General features: G+C 36.7%; 2 protein-coding genes across 2 annotated transcripts; both read right to left on the reverse strand.

Annotated features, from left to right (window-relative positions):
* Positions 1 to 2,082: 2,082 nt before the first annotated feature.
* Positions 2,083 to 14,362, reverse strand: nme6 (NME/NM23 nucleoside diphosphate kinase 6). Its single transcript, XM_041253207.1, has 6 exons — positions 14,248 to 14,362; positions 13,738 to 13,837; positions 11,093 to 11,195; positions 8,499 to 8,538; positions 3,961 to 4,121; positions 2,083 to 3,040 (listed from the first exon to the last, which is right to left on the reverse strand). Exons 2-6 carry the CDS (start codon positions 13,828 to 13,830, stop codon positions 2,889 to 2,891), a joined length of 549 nt encoding a protein of 182 aa, XP_041109141.1. The 5' UTR covers positions 13,831 to 13,837; positions 14,248 to 14,362; the 3' UTR covers positions 2,083 to 2,888.
* Positions 14,363 to 20,538: 6,176 nt separating this feature from the next.
* Positions 20,539 to 26,767, reverse strand: LOC121316573 (epididymal sperm-binding protein 1-like). Its single transcript, XM_041251614.1, has 7 exons — positions 26,659 to 26,767; positions 26,237 to 26,431; positions 25,238 to 25,402; positions 24,071 to 24,244; positions 23,303 to 23,479; positions 22,615 to 22,779; positions 20,539 to 22,072 (listed from the first exon to the last, which is right to left on the reverse strand). The coding sequence occupies exons 1-7, from the start codon at positions 26,705 to 26,707 to the stop codon at positions 22,059 to 22,061; spliced, it is 939 nt and encodes a 312-aa protein (XP_041107548.1). The 5' UTR covers positions 26,708 to 26,767; the 3' UTR covers positions 20,539 to 22,058.
* Positions 26,768 to 27,232: the final 465 nt, after the last annotated feature.

Genomic DNA, 27,232 nt, shown 5'->3' on the forward strand with positions numbered 1-27,232 from the left:
ACCATTCTTAAGATTATTGTGAGATTAATAAATAGGAGTGAGTCAATACCATGAAAATAACTTTGGCCCAAACATTGGCTTTTGACATTCAAAAACTGTTACTATACAGAACAAGTATAGCAAACATTTGAACACGGTCCCTTATTAGGCTTCTAGTGCAGTACACCACACAGCCATCTGCTGTAAGTATAAGAAATGTATTTGGGTCCTCCATTGCCTGAGGTTAACTGTTTTAACCAAGCTAGCAATGCAGGCTTATTCAGGTCTCAGCAAGAATTGATATTTCAGCAGGTCAGGATGAGCGAGCACACAGCATGGCTCAAAACAAGAAAAGATGTCACAGTAATGGAGTAGACGAGAACCAATACTGTGTTCATTTTTAACCTACAAGAGAAAAAGATTTGTTCTTATTACCATGTGATTTTTTAAAGTCTGTTACTGATTTGTTATGTGTTTAAATAAACCTGACATTCTCTGCACAGGTTTCTAACACATTAACAAGTTTGAGCCTTACTGTTGGCGGAAGCGATTACTAGCCTCAGCAGCTCAATGTTCAACAACAGCGCATCTCAAAATGCTTCTCAGAGTGGCAACATTGGGCAGTGGAAGCAGAGGTTTAGACAGCTTCTGAGGCAAACTAATATAACTTAACCCTGTACTGCCCTGGGTAGGTTCCTATACCTATTTCATCTCTAGTTTCTCAATGTCAGGTATATTGGACACTGGGCAGCCATGGGTTAATACTGGAGCAATATAATGATTGTAAACATCAGGAGGTTAGGAAGACGGAATAATGGAATGCATGTTATTCTTTAAGCAAATTAACCCATTGTAAAGCTGCTAAGACATGGTGGTTGGTTGTGTCTGGAAGGTGATTTTGTGATTTATCAGAAGTTAGTGTTTTGTGCGAAGTGTCTCTTATTGTATAAGAGAAGTCAGCTCGCAGTTTCAGAGGCCAGAACCACACAAGCTGCAAGATATAATGGGACATATTTTCAAAGCATTACCTCCAGTCTTTAACTCCTATTTTTAGACACAAGTACACGTTTAAAACTAAGGCCCAACATCTCTTATTTTTTACTGTAAGAGAAACCCTACACACTGTACTAACTTGTCCTTGTAGTTGTTGTATACCCAGCTTGCAATATAATGCAACAGCAATGGTACATTCATATAGTAGGGATTGTTATGGTACAAGTCTGGAAAACTGAAACCAGGATTGTATTTACCCGTATTGAGAATGCCAATACGAATGCCACAGTTGTTGTGGTCACTGTGGAGCTGTGATGTTTTTTTTTTTTTTTTAAATAAATAAATCTAGGTCATTGGATCAGTTTAAAAGAAGAAAAAAACTACTAGGGATTAAATAACCAATAGTAAAATGAAATCCTGCATGTATTCACTAGTTGATTTTATTAAGTTATTTGTACAGAGAAATTCAATGGCGTTTTAATTGGTGTAATTCAAGTTGCAATTTGTTGTTATTTGTAAAGAATAAATGGAAAACTATACTTACGAGGCTCTAATTTTGCCTGAGGGTTGCACTGACACTGTTTGTGTCAGGAGAATCAGATATGAACTTTAACACTACTGGCACTTCAAAAGTCAAAATACTAAAACGCATGCATTGTGCAGCAAATACCTCGATGGCTCCTTCACGTTACTGTGTAATGTACAGTGATGCAAAACTGTTGGCTCAGCCAAGTTTACTTTCATTTAAATCGCTCAATTATATAGCAGTTCACCATATAAAAGGCTATCAGCAAAACTAAACAGCACCATGTCTCTAATGTGGACTACATTACGATGAGCAGGTCAAGTGCACTGCAGTGTGTATCTCTTGTTTAGTCTAATGAAGGTAAAGAAAGAATGCGAGTTAAACCTTTATACAATGCTAATATTATTCCCTCTAATTGAATGAAGAAATCAGTGATATGATACATAAACACACATTATATATATATATATATATATATATATATATATATATATATATATATATATATATATATATATATATATATATATCGTTTTTGATCAGTCTTGTGAAAATGAAATTAACCAAAGACACACGGTTACCTTCATCTCTTTATTTGGGAGAGTTTGTAAACATCAAATTGTATGCCACATCTGGTTGTACAGACTAGGAGACTACAGACTGGATTTTTTTAGTACTGATGAATGTTGCAACAGCAAAACCAATGACATCTTACAGTAAGTGACTGATATCCAATGCTTTACAACTGCAGTTACAGCACTTGGAGTAAATCTGCCTAAGAAAACAAGAAGGAATATGGTACCATGAAGTAACTTATAATGTCCTGAATTAAGGCAAAAGAAACAAGCAAAAAACCAAGAGCAGGGGTGATATTGGCCCATATGTTCCACTGTGCTGCAACTTTAATTTACTAAGGTAAACAATACTATAGTCATATTACACCCGTTTCAGATTTTCCTTTTACTGTTTAATCACATATTTACCTGTAGGGTTCCCCTCAAACTGGGACACTTCAATTAAATGACATTTTCAACACAACATAATAAGGGAAGCACATGGATTTTAAAGCACTGGTTAGCAATGCTTTAACATTGTGCCTGTACTGGCAAATCCGCCTGAATGACCATTTTCTTTACTACAAATGAGTTTCAGTCACCTGTAGATGAGATTTTAATCACAGCAATAACCCTTGTTCACACAGGACAAGTTAATGAACAAACACATCACTTATAAATCACACTTGATTGTCTTTAACCTTCTTGCCTCCAGCAGTCTTATCCCTGCTGCCTGGATACAGCAGATTATCTCAGGTTCCTTCCCCACTTCATATCCAGCTGTACCGACTACATGAAACCTGGGATAGCTAGCGGAAGGAGAAACACAGCTCTCGTCAAAGACCCTCTTTAGCAGTGTGAACCTGTTTTTGCTCATCATAGACAATGTCCCCTGCCCTGAATAGGGGCTCTTCCTTCTCAATCCATAGCTTCATGCTGAAGTCTGGGAAGAAGTGGGAGATTTCTCTGGTGGCAGATTCTGCAGAGTCTGAAAATAAATAAACAAATAATTATGAAGGTATGTCAATTAATGTATGATAGCACAGGATAATACATGAATTAGACACCCTGCTTATCTTCCAAAAAGAAAAAAAAGGGGCATCCTATTCACTCAAGTAGGGCATTACATTCTTGTCTCTTCTTATGCAGCTTCTGCATATAATGAAAGTGTACAGCATTTGGTTTAAAGTGTGCTACAACACATTACTACATGGAGAACATTTCACTTCTAAACTGGATTTTTACTTTTACTTTCCAGTGAAGACCTCAGTAAAAAGCACTTGAATGAGGGTTAAGCTTTCAATTATTTGCTGTTCTCTTCACACAAAATCCTTCATACTGACAGTCTAATGAAGTGCTTTTCACTTCTGTAACAGACAGGAATGAAGTGCTTCACCATGGGAAGGTTAATTTGATGTACTTCCTAACCCATTATTCGAAGCCAATTTTTTATTAATATATATATATATATATATAATATATATATATATATATAATATATATATATATCTTTTTTTATATATTTTACTTGGTTCTCAGACATAAAAGTAATTAAAAAGAAAAAGCTGACCTAATGTTTCAATAAACTGTCTTCATCAGCGGTCAAAAAATAAATAAAAATTATGTGTTCATCCAATTTTAATACCAAATTAAGACTGTCCAAATATGTTCTCCCACCAAAGCAATCCCTGCAACAGCTAGTCGTCCTCTGATCCCAAGACAAAGCCAAACGCCTCTACACTCAGTGGATGATGGCGAGCTACCGGCCTCTGGAGGAAAAAGGCTAGCCCTGCCAGTGTTCGGTTTGATTTGCCACGTCCAGTAGGGTCCATTGTAAAGTCCCTGATGATTCTGCTTCCCTTACCCTCGATTGTATGAGACGGGGACCTCTCCCAAAGAAAGCATTACCTGAGCCATGTGCTGTGTTCCTGGTGTCTGTCAGTCCGTAGACACCCCGTATGGACTCAGGAGCTGTGTAACGAGCTCGAAACACTTTCGTGGGCCCCATCAGTTCCCTCCAGTGACCAATCGCATTCTCTCGGGCCAAAATATAGGCCCTCATTGGCCCACTGTTAATAAGCAGAAACAACTCAAAAGCAGTAATGTAATACAGAATAACTTCCAATCATCTTTTCACATCATTAAGCAAAACATGACGCACCGTTTTCAGTACTGGAACTGCACTTGTGTAATATATAAATGGAAAAGCAATTCTATAGACAGTGCAACACTCCACTATTTGTGAGTGTTACTCTCTATTCCCAACAATAAGCATCTAGAAGCTATCCTGTTCATGATTTATCTGAATGCAAGCCTTAGATCAGAGTTAGGCTTTCTCTTTGCATCTCTTTACAATTTGTTAAAATGACATCACAAAACAAGATACATTTGCAAATAAAAAAATCATGATAAACAAACACACACAATTTGTATGTGTGTGTATATTTTATATATATATATATATATATATATATATATATATATATATATATATATATATATATATATATATATATAGACACACACACACACACACAGCACTCACATATCCGACCCGATACAATCTTGACTTCAGTGACGGTTAAGCATGTGTGACACATAGCTGATTATTTCATTTTTAGCCCTTTGCAAACACTTTTTTCAGGGAAAACAAAACAGATACAATGTCAAAAATACACTGCTGAAAGGACTGTTTTAAAATAAGTAGACTTCCATTTAGATGTACTGTAGTTGGTTTTGTTGGTACAGTACTATATTTAACAGAAATAGCATTTAATTCAGAATGATAGGATTTCAAAATATCACTAGCCAAAAGAGACGACACGTGGACTGTAATACAGTACATCCTTTTAAATCTGGTACGTATTGTAGCAGTATGTAAAATTCCCCATTAAACGACCCAACAGCAAAATTAAATCAAAATGTTACAGAGAACGTAAACAGTAATGCAACTTAGCAAAAGATGAAAAAAAATATATAAAAACCAACAATGCAGTTTCTAGGATTAAGAGCATCCAAAATCAATATTTCATCACTTGCAAATGAAAATGAACAAAAGCAACTGAAGATCACAGATTTAAAATACTGACTTGTTTCTTAATACATGGACGGTAAAACGTGACTGACGGGTATCTGAGTGTCGTATATCCGTGTGCTGACTGTAATCTATATCTATATCTATGTTATGGACAGATGCTGAAATCGGTCAGTTACCAAAATGCCCGGGCAGTTGGCGGATGCTGAATTAGCATAAAATTTTATTTTACCATCTGCCCAAGCAGTTAGTCAACAGCCCACAGCCACCTGGGCTGATGGTGAAGAAAGATTTTTAACAGATACAGTATAATGTGGCAAAAGCACACCGCTTAAAAACTTTGACAACGCAGTTTAGAGCAACTAACTCAACAAAATATCAATCCACAGGTTATACCATGGATTAGATATTGTATTCTTACTGCAGTATTGCATACAGATATCAGTGCAGGGTTGCTTTGTTTGAATGAGTGAACATAAAATAGGCAAAGATACGGAAGCTCAGTTATGTAAAAAGGAGCTCATCTCTACCACATCATGCTTTTAAACTTTCATTTCCATGATGCCGCGTCCTGGTCAAACTTCACTGGCGACATCTTTCATTCATTCATTCATGTACTCTCTATTCCAGTTGTATTCCCAAAATACGATAGATGAGTTGTTTGGCACTGCGTTCTTCCTGAGTTTCAGGTAACTATATTTAACTGGGTGGCTTTTACATGGAAATTAAAGTTAAAAATCTTTCTTCGCCATCAGCCCGGGTGGCTGTGGGCAGTTGATGAACTTCCAGGGCAGATCTCGAAATGACAAAACGTGAAGCTAATTTGGCAGCTGGGCACTTCATGAACTGCCCGGGCATCGGTCCATAACATACACACACTACACACACACACACACACTACACACACACACACACACACACTCTCAAAAGTATTCACCCCCCCTTGGACTTTTCCACATTTTATTGTGTTACAACAGGGAATCAAAATGGATTTAAATAGTTTTTGCCACTGATCAACACAAAAACAGTCCATAATGTCAAAGTGAAAAATAAAATATACAAATTGATCTAAATTAATTAAAAATACAAAACAGAAAATAACTGATTGCACAAGTATTCACCCCCTTCAGTCAATATTTGGCAGAGGCACCTTTGGCAGCAATTAAAGCCATGAGTCTATTTGGATAAGTCTCTACCAGCTTTGCACATCTGGACACTGCAATTACGCAAAAAAAAAAAAAATATATATTATAATAAAAATATATATATATATATATATATATATATATATATACACAGTGCCTACAGAAAGTCTACACCCCCTTTTCAAAATGTTCACCTTTTGTTGAACACACAAAAAAAAAAAAACACAAAGTGCTTTTTTTTCCATTTCTCTACACATCCTATCCCACAACCTCCGAGCGAAAACAATATTCTAGAAATTTTGTAGAAAATTAATTAAAAATAAAAACTGAAATATCTTGGTTGGATAAGTGTAACTGGATGACTGAGCAAGAAGGAGACTGATCAGAGGCTACCAAGAGGCCAATGGCAACTTTGCAAGAGCTACAGGCTTTTATAGCCAAGACTGGTCAAAGTGTGCATGTGACAACAATATACCAAGCACTCCACAAATCTGGCCTGTATGGTAGGGTGGCAAGATGGAAGCCATTACTCAAGAAAGCCCAACTTGAATCCTGTTTGAAATATGCAAAAAAAAAAAAAAAAAAGAAAAACACTAGTGAGATTCTGTAGCCATGTGGTAAAAAGTTTTGTGGTCTGACGAAACTAAAATGGAACTTTTTGGCCTAAATGCAAAGCGTTACGTTTGGCGCAAACCCAGCATAGCACATCATCCAAAGAACACCATCCCTACTGTGAAGCATGGTGGTGGCAGCATCATGTTGTGAGGATGTTTCTCATTGGCAGGGACTGGGGCACTTATCAGGGTAGAAGGGAAAATGAATGGAGCAATGTACAGAGAGGTCCTTGAGGAAAACCTGCTGCCCATTACAAGAAAACCGAAACTGGGACGGAAGTTCACCTTTCAGCATAACAACAACCCAAAGCACACAGCCAAAGCTACACTGGAGTGGCTAAGGAACAAAAAGGTAATGTCCTTGAGTGGCCCAGTCAGAGCCCTGACATATATCCAATCGAAAATTTGTGGCATGACTTGGAAGATTTCTATCGATCAGCGCTCCCCAAGGAACTTGACATAGCTTGAACAGTTTTGTAAAGAAGAATGGTCAAATATTGCCAAATCTAGGTGTTCAAAGTTGGTAGAGACCTATCCCAACAGACTCACAGCTGGAATTGCTGCTAAAGGTACTTCCACCAAGTATTAACTCAGGGGGGTGGAGACTTATCCAATTATGATCTTTTAGTTTTGTATTTTTAATATATATATTTTTTTCCCCTTAACAGTGTGGAGTATGGTGTGTAGATAAGTGGGGAAAAAATCCTCATTTAAATGTATGAAACTCTGAGGCACTGACACAACAAAATGTGAAAAAAGTTCAAGGGGGTGTAGACTTTCTATAGGCACTGTCTGTGTGTGTGTGTGTATATATATATATATATATATATATATATATATATATATATATATATATACACACACACACACATACATATACACACACATATATCTGTCTATATCTATCTATATTATACAAACACACACAATGCTCTAACTTTAGTGTACAAATAAGAATTTCAGTCAGGCCCTGACTAAAACCTGTTGCCTTGACAACAGACCCAGATGTTTAAAACAAGAGATTCTGGTTTAATAAACACATCTCAAGTGAAACTCTCAACTTCAGGAAACATTATTATTATTTCATGCACTACAGATAACAAAAATATAAGTGTTATTTTGAATTCAGCACAATACAATTATTATACCAGGTGGAATCTCTCTGCTTCATTATAAAACAACCTACCACCCCTATACCCATACTTAAAAACCCTCAAGATACTTCAATCGGAGGCTGCCTGAGCCCTTCTTAACATTTCTACTCGGTGCTTTAAATCAAATACTACTTGATATTCAGGATATTCACAAACTTCCAGCATGCTTATAGTACAATATTCGTATATTTTTTGTCTAAAATCTTCAAAATCGAGGATAAGCCACAGTGATGGAAATAAAACTGCTACGAGCTTGATTAGCCACAGTGCATCGGTAACAATTTCAGGTGTGTCTTAATAAACTCGTATTAAAACCAGGAACGGATGAAAACTTATTTCCATCCCTGAATTATAATAAAGCAGGTCATAGCAATTTGAATTCTAGGACAGCCACTCGGAGGCACTACATAATCACATGCATTGTATTTTTTGTTTTGTTTTTTGTTTTAAATGCATACAATAAGCTACTAGTACATTTATAAAGAGATTTTTTTTTTACCTGGACATGAATTCAACTAGTCTCTGGTAGAAGAATCTTCCTTCAATTAAAGAAAAAGAAAATAAAACAGGAATAGGTTAGTATATATATATATGAAAAACATGTTTAATCACAAGCAGTGGGATGGGTAAAATCTGACTTCAGTTCATCACTCAAAGCATCTAAAGCCCCTTTCACACTGGCATGACACCCAAACAAAATCTCAACAGGCCTTAAACAGTAAGCAGCAGGGTTCTGAATAATATAGCGTGACAAGTCCTCACATGTTACTACAACTGTTTAAATAATGTACTTGTTGTTGCAAAAATCTACTCCTTTCCTGCAGCTGAATAAGATCATTCCACTGTGTCTGGACCACAATTACAATCTCTTCATAACATTTGAAGAGTAAGACATTAAAACTGCCTTTACAGCTTCTGCACCTGCAAATTTACAGTATGTAACATCCACAATCACTGTATTAACTTAGTTGCACAACTGAATTTATTGTAACTCCATTTAAATGGATACAGTACGAAAACCAGAGCCACCACCACTGGGTAAGTTTACAGGCAATTTGTTGCATGCAATTTCATGCTTTTTTGGAGTGCTTTCCATTTGCCCACTCTTCTTATATAGATTTCTTTAATTTAGATCTGATTATAGCATGACAAGTAAGCCTTACCTTTATTATGCTATGCAGCGATTAAGTTATCTTGTCACGCACACATTATTTACGTATTTGTTTTACTCTCATTTTAATTAAAAATGCAAATAGAACAGTTGTGGGTCCTTAATTTACTGGAAGTAATAAAAGAACAATATGATTTCCAAAAACAGTTTAATTGTGTGTAACCAATCAAACGCTGAAAGAAAATTCCAAAGGTTTTGAGTAAATTTGATTAAGAAACCACTTGATTTACTTGATGACTGCCATAATCATTATGTTTTCAACATTATTCATTGCTTTTGTCACAATGCCTATCTTCTTTAATCCTTTCAGGGTTTCTTTTTATTTTTGCATTTTTGTTAGTGCTGTAGAAGTGCTCTGCTGGGAGGACTCTGAATGCTTTGCCACAGAAAGCAATGGTTATAGCTCTGATTAGCAGGCTGTGCGTCAAATCACAAAGCACAAGCTTGGAGCCAGTGAATTGGTGTTATGCAACTTGCTGGTGATGTTATATTAATGTTTTAAATCTTAAGAAAAGAGTTTAAAAAGAAGACATTTCCCTCTGCATAAGTCAAACAGGTATTAACAGAGGTCATGATACAAGACAGGGTGGAAATGAGACAATTGAATTTTAACAATCCCAGTCTTATTCTACACATTTTCCCATACTCGCTTTACTAAATCAACATGTTACACTTAAACTCCTGTGAGCAAGTAGCTTCAAATATAATTTGTTTGCTTTATTGTTTTACGTCTCACACTGTATTGTTTTATGGCATTCGGGGCTCTATTGCGTCAATATTAAATTGTAATTTTTCTTTACATCTGACTTTCCCTGGCTTTAAGCCAAAGATCCCAAGTGCTATGACTAAATAGCCTCCCTCGTTCGATTCAAATCATGTGACAATTTGACTTTTCAACTCTGCCAGCTCCACCCACTCTGTCAGTATCAATGTAGAGTCAGTGATGGTGTCAGTTGAAATGACTGTTCAATGCCAACAGAATACCACAACAAGGATTACAAACACTGTAAAATAGTAAGTGAGAAATTAAAGAAAGAAATTAAGTTAACATTAGATGGCTATTGTCTTTTGGCATACTGTCAACTAAGCAGGTTTCACGGGGGAACAAAAGTAGAAACTGACATTAAATGTATTGAAGTGTATTCGCAAAAACAGCCGAGTAGCCCAGCGGTAGTCTCTTCATTAGACCAGAGAATAAGATGGCAGTCTTACAAAGCAGAGGTGAAGTGGTGGGTGTAAGTAAAGATTAATGGAAATTGAGAAAATGATTATTGGGCTGTTGGGGATTTGAAAATGTAGTCTTAAGGCAAGAGCCATTTTTAAAGCTCCCATGTCCAACAATCATCTTTGGCTTTCAACTAAACTATATATTTTGGTGTCCCTTTACCTTATTCTTGTGGAGTCTGTACTGTGCACTACTCAGCTGTGTTAAGTATCAGATATCCTGTTTGTTTAAATTCCTCAAAGGAAGACGTGTTTCTTATACTGTAGCAATAGCCATCTAAATTCTATAACATCTTATATTGTGTACATATGTTTTCTGCACACTGAATGTAAAACGGCAACACATTTTTATAATAATAATAATAATAATAATAATAATAATGACACCCTACCCCAACTTATTAACTTACAGAAGGCTTAACAGAGCTGTTGCTGTTGTTATACTAGTAATATTCAAGAAATACGTATAGAACTGATATCTACAACGAGGGAATCTCCCAGGATTGATTCGAGCACCTATTTTATACAGGGTTATTAATGGGTTAAACACAAATAGACGTTTGTTTGCACTGTAAAGATGTGTTTTCACAGTTGGATACAAGCTGGTCCAATTTACTGGAATCACTGTTTTCATATTCAAATAACTTGGATCAAAGTTGGCGACTAATGCATTGGATATACTACTTTTAGTTTTGTACCTGCATGCTCTGCGTAAAATCTCTCAGAGTCCTCTCTTCTCCAAATTAAATCTTTATTCCTCACAATAAAAAACTGGTTCTCCAGAATTTTCTGATGGATAGCCTGGAAAGAAACAGAAAAAAAGAAAAATGAGACACAAACAGCTTTGCATTGCACCATCAGACCAGGGAGATAAAGAGAACCACAGAACTCTGTCTGTTATAGGAGGTCTCGATTGCAGTAAACAAAATGGATTTCACACTTCATGTCTTTAGTCATTTTAATAAGTGAGTACAGCTGTGGCCAAAAGTTTTGCATCACCAACAATTTTAGGATTGAGACCATTTAATTTAATTTCCACATAAAATCTGCTCTGAACTGATCACAATAGGACAGCATGAATAGGTATCCCTTGGGAGTCTGTGGGATACACCTAGGAGTTGTTTGTACAGATATAGGGACAAACAATTTAACAGAGGCATCAAATTTCTGGTACCTTATCCTTTAAACACAAATCAATCTGAAATTTAGGACTGAGTGCAGGGCCAGCTAAAGTTCCTAACTGAATATATACAAATATTTTTTTAATTGGACCAAGACCAATTTTGGAAAGAGGTTCAATCTTTCCATACTTTCGGATTTCATTATTCACCTGGGCTGTTTAAAAAGGGTACGATTCTTACTACATCTTTGTTCCCATGTTGTTTTTTTTATTTGTTTTTTTTATTTTTTATATAAATTACAAAAAGGGAAAATAAAACTGCTAGCATTTCAAAACTAAAAACAGTGCAAACTGTGTACAGTAGCAAAGCTGTGATTTCATAAATCAAATCAATTTATTTATTGAGTGCCTTTGATGGAAAGCCATCTCAAGGCGCTTAACAAAGAAGTACAATAAAACATTAAGTACAACAAAAACAGTAAAACAAGAGAATAACAGAGAACGAAAGATCAGGTTTAAATTGTGAAAGACAAAAGTGTTTTGTATTAAATCTCCTTTTAAAAATTGTCAAAGTAGGTGTGTCTCTCACCAAGCAGGGGAGAGCATTCCAGAGTTCAGGGGCACTATAACTGAATGCTCAACCACCGGTCTTTTGCTTTTAAATCCTTGGGACAGTTAGCAGCCCTGCATCTTGGGATCAGAGAGGCTGCCCAGGAAAAAAGGGGACTAAAATATATTTCAAATAGACTGGAGCCAAACCATTTAGGGCTTTATAGGTAATGAGAAGGGCTTTAAAGTCGATCCTGGACCGCACTGGGAGCCAGTAGAGGGGTGCTAACACAGGGGTAATGTGCGCATATTTTTTTTTTTCTAGTTAGAACCATGGCTGCAGCATTTTGTACAAGCTGCAATCATGATAGAACATCATTTGGAATTCCGGAAAACATGGTGTTACAGTAATCAATCCTAGAAGACATAAAGGCATGTACCAATCTCTTAGCATCTTGCTGTGAAAGAAAACGGCTCACCTTGGCAATATTGATGATATTCAGGTGAAAAAAAGATACTTTGGTTATTTTCTGAATATGTGGCTCAAAGAGAGGCCAGGGTCAATAATGATACTAGAATGTGGGAAACTATTCTCTGTAAACGCAGATCTAACTGTAATTTTTTGTTGATTTTTTGACTCGAGAATCATTACTTCTGTTTTATTTGAATTTAACATTAGAAAGTTGTCTGATATCCATAGCATAATGTCAGCAAGAGTGCTTGTCAGAATATTTATAGATGAGATGCCACCCTGTTTTAGAGACAGATATAATTGGGTGTCGTCAGCATAACAATGAAAGTTGACCTTATGTCTACGGACAATATCGTCCAGGGGAAGCATCTATAAAGAAAAATTGGTCCGAGAACAGAACCATGTGGGATACCACATGCAACAAATAGAAAGGAAGTAATTATAACATGTTGTAACCTATTTAAAAGATATGATTTAAACCAAGACAACGCAGTGCCTAACAGTCCCACAAGATGCTTGAGATTTTCAATCAGGTTAGGATGGTCAACAGCGTCAAATGCTGCACTTAGCTCTTAGAGAATAGTAACAGAGGGCGAGCCTGTATCTGTAGATAGAAGCACATTATTTACCACTCTTATGACAGCAGTTTCAGTACTATGTCCAAGGAGGAATTTAGTTGTTTAGCTACCACTCTCTAAGTCTTTAGATAGAAAGGGGAGATTAGAAATAGGCCTAAAATTGTTCAGGGTTTGCGGATCAAGGGTATATTTTTTAAGCAGTGGTCATACTGTAGCAACCTTGAAGGAATTAGGCACAGTGCCAGACAAAAGCAAGCTATTAATAAATATTTGAATATTAATAAAGGCGGTATTATTAATTTTAGAAAAAAAACAACATTTGAGCAATTTAGTAGGAATGGGGTCTAAAGCACATGTAGTTGATTTTGTCTCATTAACCAAGTCAATCAAATCTAGCTGATTGATTAAAAACGAAAGAGTCAAAAGTGTGGACTGGTATAGCAGGACCCAGACAAACAAATGACTACCAACCAAACTGGGGGTGTAACTGTCTTAATTCTTGAGATCTAAAATTGTAACCAATGCATTCTAACAAGTTGCTTTTTAAATGATTTCCCAGACTTTAATTCAAATTGACATGTGTGATTTAAAAATTAACATAAATATACATGTATATTGGGTTACCTCAAGTATGACAGGATTTGCCACAGCATCCGGTTTAACTACTGCCAGTGTAATCTGCAGCGCTTTGGCAGATCTGAATGTTGAGAACACCATAGTCAGTCTATGGGGAAACAAACATTTCAATAAAATAAAAATGTAGATCGCATATCGAGACTGTGAGAAAAGACCGGATTTTTGCCCCATTTATATTTTCCAATAAAATGTGTCAGAACGTAATGATTACTTGAAAATCACACACAATATCCACTATATAGAAAATGACAGTACATAGTGCCATGATATAAATAAATATACAGTCGTGGTTAAAATATTAAATAATCTATTTCTTAATTTACTAAAATGTTGTGATAAACTTAACAAGAAGGTTCTGGTGTTAACCCAGCAAATCGGGTCTCAAGTAGAAAACAATACTAAATTAAAGTATATATATATAATGTTTATTTTAGATTGTTTACAGTATTAGCACAGCGCAGTTAATATGAACCAAAATAATATGCAATGCCCACTTACCCGTAAACGTTCAATTAAGAATTTAGAATTAGGATTAGATTTCTAACATTTTTCTTTTTTTGCTCAGAGCCGCCATATTGGAAGTAGCTCCGTCTTAGAAACAAACCCGCATTAATTGTTCGTTTCAAACATTTTAAATATAAAAATTATATATATATATATATATATATATATATATATATATATATAGTTTTTATATATATATATATATATATATATATATATATATATATTATGATAATATACCAAAAAATATTACTGGGTTATATCAAATATAATGATAGTAATGAAAAACACTATTCAGGGTGTTGATAATAGTAATTAAACTATTAGTTACTTGATAGTAACTGTGGTACGCCTACTTAAACACCCTGCTAATTATATTCCTATGCACTTTTAGTTCCGTTATTGTCGAGCACTGAGTATAACAATGTTTTCTGGTCAAAAAATCATTCTTTTTTTTTTTTTTTTTTGTGTTGTTGTTGTTGATTTGTGTATACAATATCATTTTATTCTACACAATAATGTTGCAGAAAAATTTGTTTTAAACTTATTGTTTTATTAACAATAAAGAAAAAAAACAAATACATTTATATATAGAAAAAACAAACAAACAAACAAACAAACATATGAAAAAAAAAAAAAAAACAGAGTACACAATGGATGAAATCCAAGATGGAATCAAGGTTTTTTTTTTTTTTTTTTTTTTTTATCTAGCAAGGGAAACAATTGGGGTTATTGATAGTCTGGAACAACTTAGTACAACAACAGATCTAAGAAACGTTGATAGCAAATATTGTTTAAATTACAATGAGGATTGATGACTACAGGCCATTCTGGAGAACAGACTTCAGTGCTAAACATTGTGCAGATTTGTCATGTAAAATCAGAATCAAATGTCACGATTTAAATGCAAACTTTCCTTCCCTTCTATAAAAGTTTATTCTCAAAGAGTTCTTTCCAAGTAAGGTATATCTTTTTGTAGATATTTTCAATCTGAAAAGAAAAATTATATATATATATATATAGAGAGAGAGAGAGAGAGAGAGAGAGAGAGAGAGAGAGAGAGAGAGAGAGAGAGAATTTTACCCTTTTTAAATGCTCTCTTAATTGACTTCATCTTTGGCTCATAGTTGACCAAAACGTGTTCTTAATCTTAATTAATTTAGGAAATTGGTGGCTAATTGTACTTATGATCAAGGGAGAGGTTTGTTAAATAATATCTCTCCACTAACTGAATAAGTCTATCAATTTGAAATATTTTTTGTTGTATTTGGTAGGAATAGGTTTGAAACCTAACAATCCCTGACCAAAAACAGATGAGAATCCTGGCCATGTGTACTTTAAAAAGGAGTTAAAAGCAAAACACAAGGCTGTACTGGGAACCATTTCACTGCTGTGTGTGATTGTGTTATTAACAACACAGGATTTAAAAAAAAAAAAAAAGCTTAGGTAAATGTGTTAAATCTGAGGAATCCACCCCCACCTAGACTGATTTTTTTGAATCCGTAGCAGAACAGTGTTGCTTGGTGCAGTTATGAAAGAGGATGTCGTAGATGATGCATTTCCCCACGGCCTCATCAATCTCAGGTTTAACATAAGTGTGGAAATCCTGGTACGGGTGCTTGTTGTCCAGGTAATTACTGATTTTGTATTTGTTACCCACAACATCAACAGGGTATATTTTCACTGTGGATTCCAGTGCCCTGCCAAAGAGAAGGATATTGGAATCCAAATCTATATATAAAAAAAGATATTGAAGGTTTTAATATAAAACTGTGCTACTAGATTCGTGGCCTTGTCAGATCTGGGAAGCTAACCAGCATGCTAGTGTGTCTTAACTGTGCTCCACTTAACCTAGATATGATTTTTTTTAAATCATAAATGACAGGCAACACTAAGGAAAATGCAGAAAATGAGCGGCATATTTTTAATACTGAAAACATAAACATTGTTCCTGCTATCGAAAATAAAGCGTGGAAATGTAACACTGGAATGGCCAGTTGTGCTAACGGTGATATAAGAACATAAGAACACAAGAAAGTTTACAAACGAGAGGAGGCCATTCGGCCCTTCTTGCTCGTTTGGTTGTTAGTAGCTTATTGATCCCAGAATCTCATCAAGCAGATTCTTGAAGGATCCCAGGGTGTCAGCTTCAACAACATTACTGGGGAGTTGGTTCCAGACCCTCACGATTCTCTGTGTAAAAAAGTGCCTCCTAGTTTCTGTTCTGAATGCCCCTTTCTCTAATCTCCATTTGTGACCCCTGGTCCTTGTTTCTTTTTTCAGGTCGAAAAAGTCCCTTGGGTCAACATTGTCAATACCTTTTAGAATTTTGAATTCTCGAATTAGGTCGCCGCGTAGTCTTCTTTGTTCAAGACTGAATATATTAAATTATTTTAGCCTGTCTGCATATGACATGCCTTTTAAACCCAGAATAATTCTGGTTGCTCTTCTCTGCACTTTTTCTAGAGCAGCAATATCCTTTTTGGAGTGAACTGAACGCAATATTCAAGAAGAGGTCTTACTAATGCATTGTACAGTTTGAACATTACTTCCCTTGATTTAAATTCAACACTTTTCATTCTAGTGCAGCAATTACAGACTTGGCGTGCAGATAATGTACGCGTTTTTGTACAATAATTTTGAAATCTAGGTGCAGGATTCTGTGTGCAGTGTGCAGAAAGAGAAATACTGATACCTAGTCCTAAGATTAAATTATAGTTTTGGTGCTCCTATCCTTATGGCAGTTTTTAAAAAGCACAAAATTACAAAAGAATATGATAACTGCATTCAATTATTTTAAATGATGTATAAAATACACCCAAACTATCAGTTATCTTTTTTTAAGTTGCCATAATCAAGCAGTAACCCTACTGAAAAAGGACATACTGTGGAGCTCACCCCGCTGTTGAGTTGAATCCGCCGGCTTGTTTCAGCTCACCTACTCGGCACGCTTGGTTAAAAATAAATGAATAAATAAATAAATAAATCATACTCTGGTACGGGAGAGAACAAGACGCTGCCGTTCTCATCCCCACTGCCCCGCGTGATGACCTGAGGCACTGCCTTCAGGCTTCCGCGACAGCTAACAACCGGGCTTACCCGCAATGATGGGAGGGAACTGGACGTGGGATTTCAACCCAGGCAGCCCCCATAACGGGCCCAGCCTCAGCAACCCCAGCAGGGTCCCTGAAGGCTTGGGGCTCAGGCGCTCTTGCACCTCAAACACTTGGGTGCTCACCACCGTACACACCGGTTGTGCACACCGTCACATTCTCCATTCTCTCCAGCTGGGTGACTGGTTTACTACTGTGAACTTATAGGATGTGTATTCACGTTCATATTCATCCTGTGCACAGGAAATATCTCCACTTTGCTTTTAAAGGAAGCATCTTCCTTCCGTTTTCTGTGCTGCCATTCGGCCTCTCTTTAGCCCCCTGCACATTTTCAAAGTGCGTAGATGCCATCCTAGATCAGGGTGTTGAATTACCTGGGCGATTGCTTGAGCTGTGTCCAGTCGGAAGAAGGGGCAGTGGCACATATGGCAATAGTGATGGAGAATCTGTTGAGGCTGGGTCTCACCCTCAAAGATGTCAAAAGCCATTTAGCCATAGGTGTTGTGTCAGAAGTTGCTGGGTCGGATAGTTAAGGCTTCATCAGCCCTCCAGCTGGGGTTACTCCATATGCGCTCGCTTCAGACGTGTCTCAATTCCTTCCAATACATCCCAAACGTGACACACACTGTTGGCTGACCGTGTTTCACGTATGCTGGGAAGCCCTGTGCTAGTGGAGGCGAGCCTCTCACATGTGCAAAAGTGTAAGGATGGGGGTAATCCACTGCTGTCAGGTGGTGACGACAGACGCATCCAACTCAGGTTGGGGTGCAGTCTGGGCCGGCAGAGGAGTCTGCAGGTCCTGGTCAGGCCATTGGACATCCCTGCACATAAATGCACTGGAGTTGTTAACGGTTCATGGCTCCTTTACCCATTCCCATAAATACTGCTGCTTCCAACCTTCCTAGAGAAGATCCAACGAAAGTTCTCCTAGTGGCCCAGGTGAATCTGATTTTCGACCCTGTGCCAGCTCCTATGAGGCCATCCCACTTCAACTGGATCTCCTCAGTCAGAGGGCAGACACTCTTTGGTACCCGGAACCAGGCAGGTGCCAATTATGGGTCTGGCCCCTGAACGGGACTGCTGGTCAGCACTAGGGCTATCTGATGCTGTCGTGGGCACGTTGCAGAATGCTTGGGCAGGCTACATTAGGTTGTTATATGCCTATAAGTGGAGATACTTTCAGAACTGGTGTCTGACTACAGGTCATGACCCCGTATCTTGCCCTTTGCCAGTTATCTTGCAGTTTCTGCAAGAACTGCTGGATGCCAGTAGGTCACCTTCTACTTTGAAAGTGTATCTGGTGGCCATTCTGCATACCATGCCCCCGTTGATTCTATATGTCCGGGTGCACATTTCTTGGTGACCTGTTTTCTCAAGGGTGCGCGGCGATTACGAAAGCCCAGTTTGAACCCATACACTCCATAGAGCTGAAGTATCTGTCTATGAAGACAGCCTTCCTCTTGGCTATCACCTCTGCAAAGCAGGTCAGTGAGCTACAGGCGCTGTTGGGGCACAGCTCCTGTATGCGCATTTGGGATGATAATTGAATAGGGTGTCACTATGTACAAACCCTGCTTTCCTCCGTAAGGTTATTACATCTTTCCACATGAACCAGTCTGTGGAACTGGAGTCTTTCCATCCACCTCTGTTTTCTTCAAAAAAGGATAGGAGATTGAACTCCTTCTTCTGCCTGGTGCGGGCATTGAGGGGGTACATGGATAGGACAAGAGCACTGCGTCATTCTGACCAGCTCTTTATAATGATAAACTTGTGAAGTAGGGTTGTGACAGAAATATAATTAACCTTGGTTGTAAATCTCCCTCCCGACCTGTGAGGGTGCTAAGCAAAAGCAGAGTTCTTTGGACGGTCTGGCTTGACAGTTCTATCCCCGGGTTGGTCAGTCTGGAAAAAAGCGAGACTTTTTTTTTTTTTTTTTAATATTGTCATGTAAATGGTTCTGTTTTCATCTTAGATAAACTTTTGTTTCCCAATGCGTTACACCATTTGATGGCACAGATTAATGTTAAATTGTGATCCATAATGTGTGCTGTGCAAGTTAAAAAGCTATTATCTTTTTGGTGTGTTTAGCTTCAACATTAGTATCTGCCTGTGATGAGTCAAAGGGGTTTCGGTCTGTGATTCAGCCTCCCGACAGTAGGTGGCATCAAACCAACTCGGGACTTCTCTTACCAAGATCTCGTGACCATGGCAAAAGTCATCTTTTGAGGGGCGGCACCTTGGTGAGGGGCGGAAGTACGAGTATGTAACTTCCAGCCACTGGAGTCAAGTGAAGGATAAGGACACGTGTCGGTTGGGGATTGGTGTTCCACTGACTACAGAGGCGGGACATTACATACTAAAGGGAACGTACTACTGTGTTCGGGGTTGGTCCGAAAGTAAAAGTAGGAGGAGTCACGGGTGAAGGGAGATACTGGTTTTGTGCAGCGGGTTTTTTTTGAAATACTAACATTTCTTTTGTCTTTTTTTTGTTTATGATCACCACGAAGACAAATTAAAGACGAGTCATCAGTTTGTTTTGGATTTCACCCCTGCACTCCTTCCCTCACACCATTTTGTTTTTCGTTTGTTATTTAATCCTTTTTGTTGTGTATAGAAAATAAAAATAAATTATTTTATTTCTGTACACATAAATTACTGTCTGGACATTCCATTTAATACACTCTCGCCTCACACTGCCCCATAACCTATCCTTTTTAAAATGGTTAGATATTTCCCTATAGTGTTGTGTTCTTCTGTAGAATAGTTGTTAAGCAAGAAAAATCTGCAATATCAGAGGAATGTTAATGCTTTAACCAAAGGATTTACAGTAGTCCATTGCGTATCCGACTGCAGTGGGACCAGAGTAAGGGCGGATATGTAAAAGGTTGGCTTGCTTAGGGTACGTGACATTCATGTTGCTGTTTAAAGCACGTCTCAAGATTCTGTTAGCTTTTAGAGGAAATCTACATGTGGATAATGAATGCTCTACTCCAATTGGCTGAGATGATTGGTGAGTTTTACATTCTGTCTTTTGGTTCAAACCTGGCACTTTTTTTAGAACAACAAACAAGATTTTATAGAATGCCATAATGACAATAAAAAAAAGGTCTAAAGTTTATTAAAAAATATATGCAAAGCTGACTTTTAACATATTCATGTATTTATTTTCCAGAGGGCATAGCAACAGAAGAATATATCTATGCATAAGACAAGATCCCATTATTTGTCATTTTAACTTAGACACAGCATTTTATGTACGATACTGTGCATTTTTGACCCACTGAGATAAGCTACAGTACAGGCCCTCAGTGGGTTGTTTTTTTAAGCCACAAGATGGTGCCAGAAATACCTATTTCTAAAATGATAGAAAATATGTGTTTTTTTATTATCATTTCTTAACTGCTGCCTTTATATATTGACTCATCTACCCAGTGTTTAACTACATAAACCATCTTTGCAAACCTTCAAAACATATCAAATTGGCCAGTAACAGTATTTACCACAAAAACAAACATTGCCAGTACAAAGAGCCTACTGCAGTAGATTACTTTTTCATTGCATGCTTTGGCTATTGGCTTGTTGCTGTGTGATCTGTGCCAGCATGTTTATCTGTTTGTATAATTTCCCAGCAGTCTACAGACCGAAGCTGAGGATAGCCCTCATTACAGAAGTTATTCCTGTTAGTAGAAAATCAGCAGCAGGCAGAAATGATGACATGATGGCTTCTGGAGCAAAAACAAGGAGAGAAGGAGCCCAAACAAGTCACGATACAACCAATCTGTTCTATATGTTTCTGCTAGTGATTCTGCCTTACTAATGAGAACTGTACTGCACCTATTCATATACTGTACGTGTGTGTACAGCTCATAAGAAAATTACATTTTTCATAAGAAAGGTTAGCAAAATAATACAAAAGACTCACAAATCCAGACCCCATAGTCTAAATTGACCTATAATTCAAACCAGGCTCCGATTCAACGTGAAATGCATGCTGATTATGTGGGTGAATTTAATAGAACTGCAAACGCCAAGCCAAATGTTTTCTTTGTTCCTGCTCATGTATAGTACATTTTATTGATTTTGATTAAATACAAGTTAGGATAGTCTCAAAGACATAAACAAAGACCAGAAAAGGCATTTAAGTATGGTATAGAATGTATCAGATCATCAACAAATCTATTAAAGGGTTGGTCCCAGCTGCTTTGGATTAGTGACCTTCTGCTTTACCAATACATTTTTGGAGTCACTGTCTCATAAGTTATGTTAGATTATGTTATGACAGGAATGCAGACACACTTTTCCAGCATTTTTTTTTTTAAATTATGACACAGACATAGAATTCTTAATGTAAATAGTTTGCTGTATTAAAGAAATGACAAAGCAATGGCAAATGTCTTATTATTGGCGTTCTGCTATAACGTTACATTTAGGAATTAGTCACAAGCATGCCATAAATGTATTATGGATATGCATTACAAAAACATAACTATCAAATCATAGCATTTAGGGTTCAGTGTTTATTCACTTCCCCTGTGCATTAAGACGTGATTACAATATGGTTTTTTGACTTTAATTAAGCAGAAAAAAACCAAAAACATTTAAGCAGTTTGCATTTTGTAGTCAGAGCCAATCCCTTCATTAAGATGATGATTCCGCATTTTGTTTAACACCAGAGGTGCTGTGAACCCATCTTCATTCAGGAGTGTCTGTCATCAATAAAGAATTGTTAATAGCCATGGCAATACAGTTCTCATTAGACAACAAAGAGAGCTCTCAGTGGCGGCTGAGGTTTTGAAACAGGGAAAATGAGCCTTCAGTTAGGAGTAAGAAAACTCTTCAGATATCTATAAAAGATAGTCCAAGACTAGTGATTATCAGGCTCTGCAAAACCAGGCACTGGTGTGCAATAACTATTTTGTATTCAACGCTGCTAAGTGAATATTCCCTTTACCAGATCTTAAACGACACTGTGCTGCTAAGCAGATGCAGAGCGTAACCTAAAGGGAGTAATTCTCTGCTGTTGATTTTTAAACTTTATTTTCCAAACATTGTACTTGTTATAAAAACAGAATACCTAATGGACAGTCATTGAGTGCTGTGCTTATTGCACTCATGAGGATGCCAGTAAACATTCCCCTCATCCATGAGACCCATTGTCTTTTGTGGAATTACAGAAGTATTCCATGAGCGTGCAGGGTGTAACTTTAACACAACTATAATGCTGTGTAACAAAAAAGAAAATACCTACCATAACCATCACAGTAGCCCCACTGTTTGTCCACATCATAGTCACTGGTTACAGAACACCAGTACTTGCTTTTATCACCTTTAATACATGAGGAGTATTGTTCTCCTTTGTAGATAAATGGAAAGAAACAATCCACCTCAGCATTTCCTCCAAATGTTCGAATTCCTGCATGCAATAAAAATGATCTAATATATTAGTTACAAGTTTTTTGCTGACTTTATTGAATAGATCTTGTGATCTAAATACTGCTGATGTGTAAAGAAAGCTTGTTACAAGTTTTTTGGTGGCTTTATTGAATAGATTTTGTGATCTAAATACTGCTGATGTGTAAAGAAAGCTTTACTTTTAAAGACAACGGTACACTAAAAGAGACTTATGCTCTGTTAAGGATGTTCACAACCTTTGCATGCACATTCATTTAAGGCACATGTAACTCAAAAAATCTGCGAGATAGTTAAAACAATCATAAGATTTTTATAAAGGTTTTTGTGTTAAGTAAACCTATTTATATTATACAGCAAAGAAAAAAAAATCAAGACTTTTCTCAGCTTGTCAGATACTCAATTTGCAGAAATACTTTTTCCAGATTTTGTTTTGCATGTTTCATTGTATCTGTATAAAAGTCACTGCTTTGTTGTGACAATTTTTACATACTTCCACACAAATGTACATCAAGTACTGAACTTACCTGATGTAGAGCAGTATCCCCACTTGGGGTTTATATCGTAATTGCTCACTGTAGCACACCAGGGGTATTCTCTCCATGGCCACCATTTGTCAGTGGTGCAGTGATAATATGTCGTTCCATGGTATATGAAAGGAAAGACACATGGTGCACCGTCTGAATGCTCTTCAGTGGTAGCAACTACAGAACAGAGGGTTTGTTAATTTTCTGTCATTAAACTGTCTATTTACAGCTAATAAATCAATCCTGTTTTGCATTTCCATTCGCTATGCAGATATCATATGTGCAGTTTTGAAAGATGCACGCGTATAGCAAACATGTATTTTTATTTAAATTGAATTCACTCAGAAAATACGTAAGTCTGTTATGAACACCAAACGATCGCTAATTATTAAGTGATCAATACTTTTTAAACACTAGTTCCCCGTTGGAACAGATCACTGAGGAATGGCGGTTTTCTACACTGGATTTGTTTGCAGAAATAAACTCAAAGGCTGGATGGTTAAGTACTATTAAAACTCATTTCTGACATTCCAAAAGTGATCAGACTGTACTTTTGTGTTCTTTGGTCAGATCTAAAACTATAAGTGAAAACGAGTCTATTACCATTCTTGCGAAGGATACTCGTTTATACCCATTGCTTGGCACATCCTTAGTCAGTTATGTTATGTCTGATAAGCTTTCATTTCCTCAGACTTCAAGACTGTATTCATTCACAAAGCGTACGTATATGGGACTGTAGGGCATTGAGAAAATGGTGTGTCGTGTTACCTGGTGAAGAAGGACATGTGCTCCATTTTTTGTCCTCATCATAATTTGAGGTTGTTGCACACCAAGACCCCCCTTCTTTCCAGTCAGCTACACATTTGTTATAACTCTTCCCATGGTAGATAAAAGGAAATACACAAGGATCACCGTCGGCATTTCCACCAATCTCGGGGATGTCTGTAAAGGTTGGAAGAAAATTAAGGACAAATGAGCAAACCTTCAGTATCAGCTGCCAAACTACGCATTATAAGTACAAAATTGAATGACTTGTATTTCCATAAAATTGATTATTTTATTGTTAAATCAACCTTTTTAAAATCATGTTATGATATTATACAGCTAAGGCCAAAATTTTTGCATCACCTAGAATTTTAGGATTGAGATATAATTTAAACTAAAAAATAATATAATTAACATCTTTAATTAACATCATGTAATTCAAGAAACTACACAACGATTTCGCAAAAGTCTACCGGAAGCTATGATAGAAATATTTCATGTTAGATTTCGAAATGTCACATTTTTCAATTTTTGCAGTTTTTCATTAAGTGTATGGTAAACTACAATGTGGTATGTAATTCAATATGTTAACGTAACATTATTCAGCAGGTTTCAGTCCAATTTATGAAGCAAAATAAGTTAATTCTATAGCATGAGACAAAACATTTGGCCATGGGTGTATTTTATTTTTTTACAACTAGAATATAAATTATTAGGAAAATACTGTTTTAGCTACCAATGCGTTGAATCGGTCTGTAAGGACAGTCAAGAGTAGGACAGCTTCATAATTCCTTTCAGACTGAAACTTATAGTGAAGAAAGTAAAATAATCAGCTTGCTGAACCTAAAATGCTACTTTACTAGCAGGCATTTACAGTAGAATCGGTAGAATCATATACAGTCCAGAATAACCCAACAGGCTAGAATGCAGACAGGCATTATATGCAGCCTTATATACAGCAATCAAAAAGAGAGAACACGCTGGACATAACATATTTAATAATTGGCAAGGGAAATAACTTGTGCAGTGGGTAGAACAATGTTTTTTTGTATGTTTTTTAATTATGTCTCAATCCTAAAATTCTAGGTGATGCTAAACTTTTGGCCATAGCTGTAGGACAAACAGAAAACAGAATTATATTGGGTAACCTGCAGTTAAAAGATTACTTACCACCACTAGCACAGTAAGCCCACTTTTCATCCACATCATAATTATCAGTTAATGAACACCAGGGCCTGTCCCTATCTTTGTCTGTACATGAGAAATACGATTTTTCCTTGTAGACAAATGGGAAGACGCACTCAGATTCAAGATTTCCCCCAACTGCAACAATACCTATGATCAACACGAATTGAAAAAAATAAAGACTGTGCTTTAACACTTGCTGAGGTTTCCTTCCAGGAAATTATCTTTCAGGATAAAAAGAAACCAGCAACCATCCCAGAATTCAAAGAGAAATAACAGGGACTGAAAAAAACAAACAGGAAAAACGCAAGAACATTTTTTATCATGTGGCCTATTAATTCTAATTCATCCAAACAGTGTCGCATCGAAATACCATTGCTGTTTAATTAATTAGGAAAAGGGGACTTTGTGAAAACCAATATCTCTAATAGTGTTTGTGAGTGACCTAGGAGCATATTTGTCTTAAAATGTAAGTTAAATACCAGGTTTGTTACTATTTTTAATATGTAAATGATGGTCATGTTCATTTTCCATTAATTGAATAGATACAAGTAGTTTTGTTTTTTAAATGAAGTAATTCATAACACAGATTGTTTCCATTTTGCTAAAGCAGGCCCTTAAAGAATTACAAAAGTGTATTGTCAATAAAAGGTGTGTTTTCTAACTTCAGGGTAACAATTTATATTCAGTGTCTGTAACTGTGCTGTAATTACACTGTAGTAACACAGTAAACATATATAGTAACAGATTTTTAAAATTAAAAAATGACAAATTGTGGCAGTTGCTAGCGTCTTTTGTAATTACACTGCATTTACACATGTGTGCGTTTGCTATCTAATTACTATGTAACCACAGTGTACAGTAATTACAGTGCCATTTGAGATGTAAAGAGTTGCCTTTTGTAGTTATTGTTTAAATGTATAATTGCATAAACATACGTTTTAAAAGTTAATATAAAATTCTCCAAAACAGAAATGCACTAACCTGAAGTTGGGCAATATCCCCATTCGGGCTTTATATCATAATTGCTGACTGTAGCACACCAGGGGTGTCTTGGCCACCAGTTATCAGTGGTGCAGTACTCATAAGTCTTTCCACGGTACACAAAAGGAAAGACACACAGTGCACCGTTAGCATTCCCACCAGTGGTAGCAAGCGGTCCAGTGGAATAAAATTGCCCTGTGCCATAGAAAGTAGCGTAATAGATTGATACATTTCCTTATCCTTTTAAGGTCTAAAACTGAAGGAATGCAGCATATTTTTAAAAGGTTAAATAAAATGACATAATTTCCTGTTTATGTGCATATTTCAGGTATTTAAAAGAAAACATCAAGGTACAATATCTACGATTTGAACAAAAGGTTTCACTGAGAAATACCATATAAACAAATATCAACACTGCGTACCTTGAACAACACTGAAAAACAGGAGGATCCCAAATATTTGAAAAACCATTCTGGAAATCTAATCAGTGATGCTGAAACCAGAACAGGGATCTTGAGCAGGGAAGTAGGTTATAACTGTCTCTTTATAAACAGTATATTATATAGACACACCCTCCTTGTCTTGGGTAACTGGGTTTCAGTAGGTGATTTTGCTGATGAGTCTTGTACAAAATTTGTGCTGTTTGCAAAATAAATAAATAGGAAAGATATAACCCTGTTGCAAAATCTAGGTGAAGAGACAAAGCCCTAAACTGGTGAGTTTGCAGTTTCATACCAAGTCAGGGAGGAGAAAGAGGTCAAAATGGATGTGCCAATGATTCATTTCTGATTTGTAAATGAGGCTCAGCTTCGACAGGCTACATACTCCTCAAACCCCAGAGCTCAATGTTATTATTTTGTGAGAGATGCTGGCTGGCTGCAAAGTGACTTGACTAGAATTCTCCTATTTTCTTTGGTTCATTGTTTTTTCAAAAGCTTCTTGCCTACATACAGTATACTATGGTAGTACTTGGCTTCCAGTGTGTACCACAGACTA

This window comes from Polyodon spathula, chromosome 6 (assembly GCF_017654505.1).
Source record: "Polyodon spathula isolate WHYD16114869_AA chromosome 6, ASM1765450v1, whole genome shotgun sequence".
Classification (NCBI taxonomy): domain Eukaryota; kingdom Metazoa; phylum Chordata; class Actinopteri; order Acipenseriformes; family Polyodontidae; genus Polyodon; species Polyodon spathula.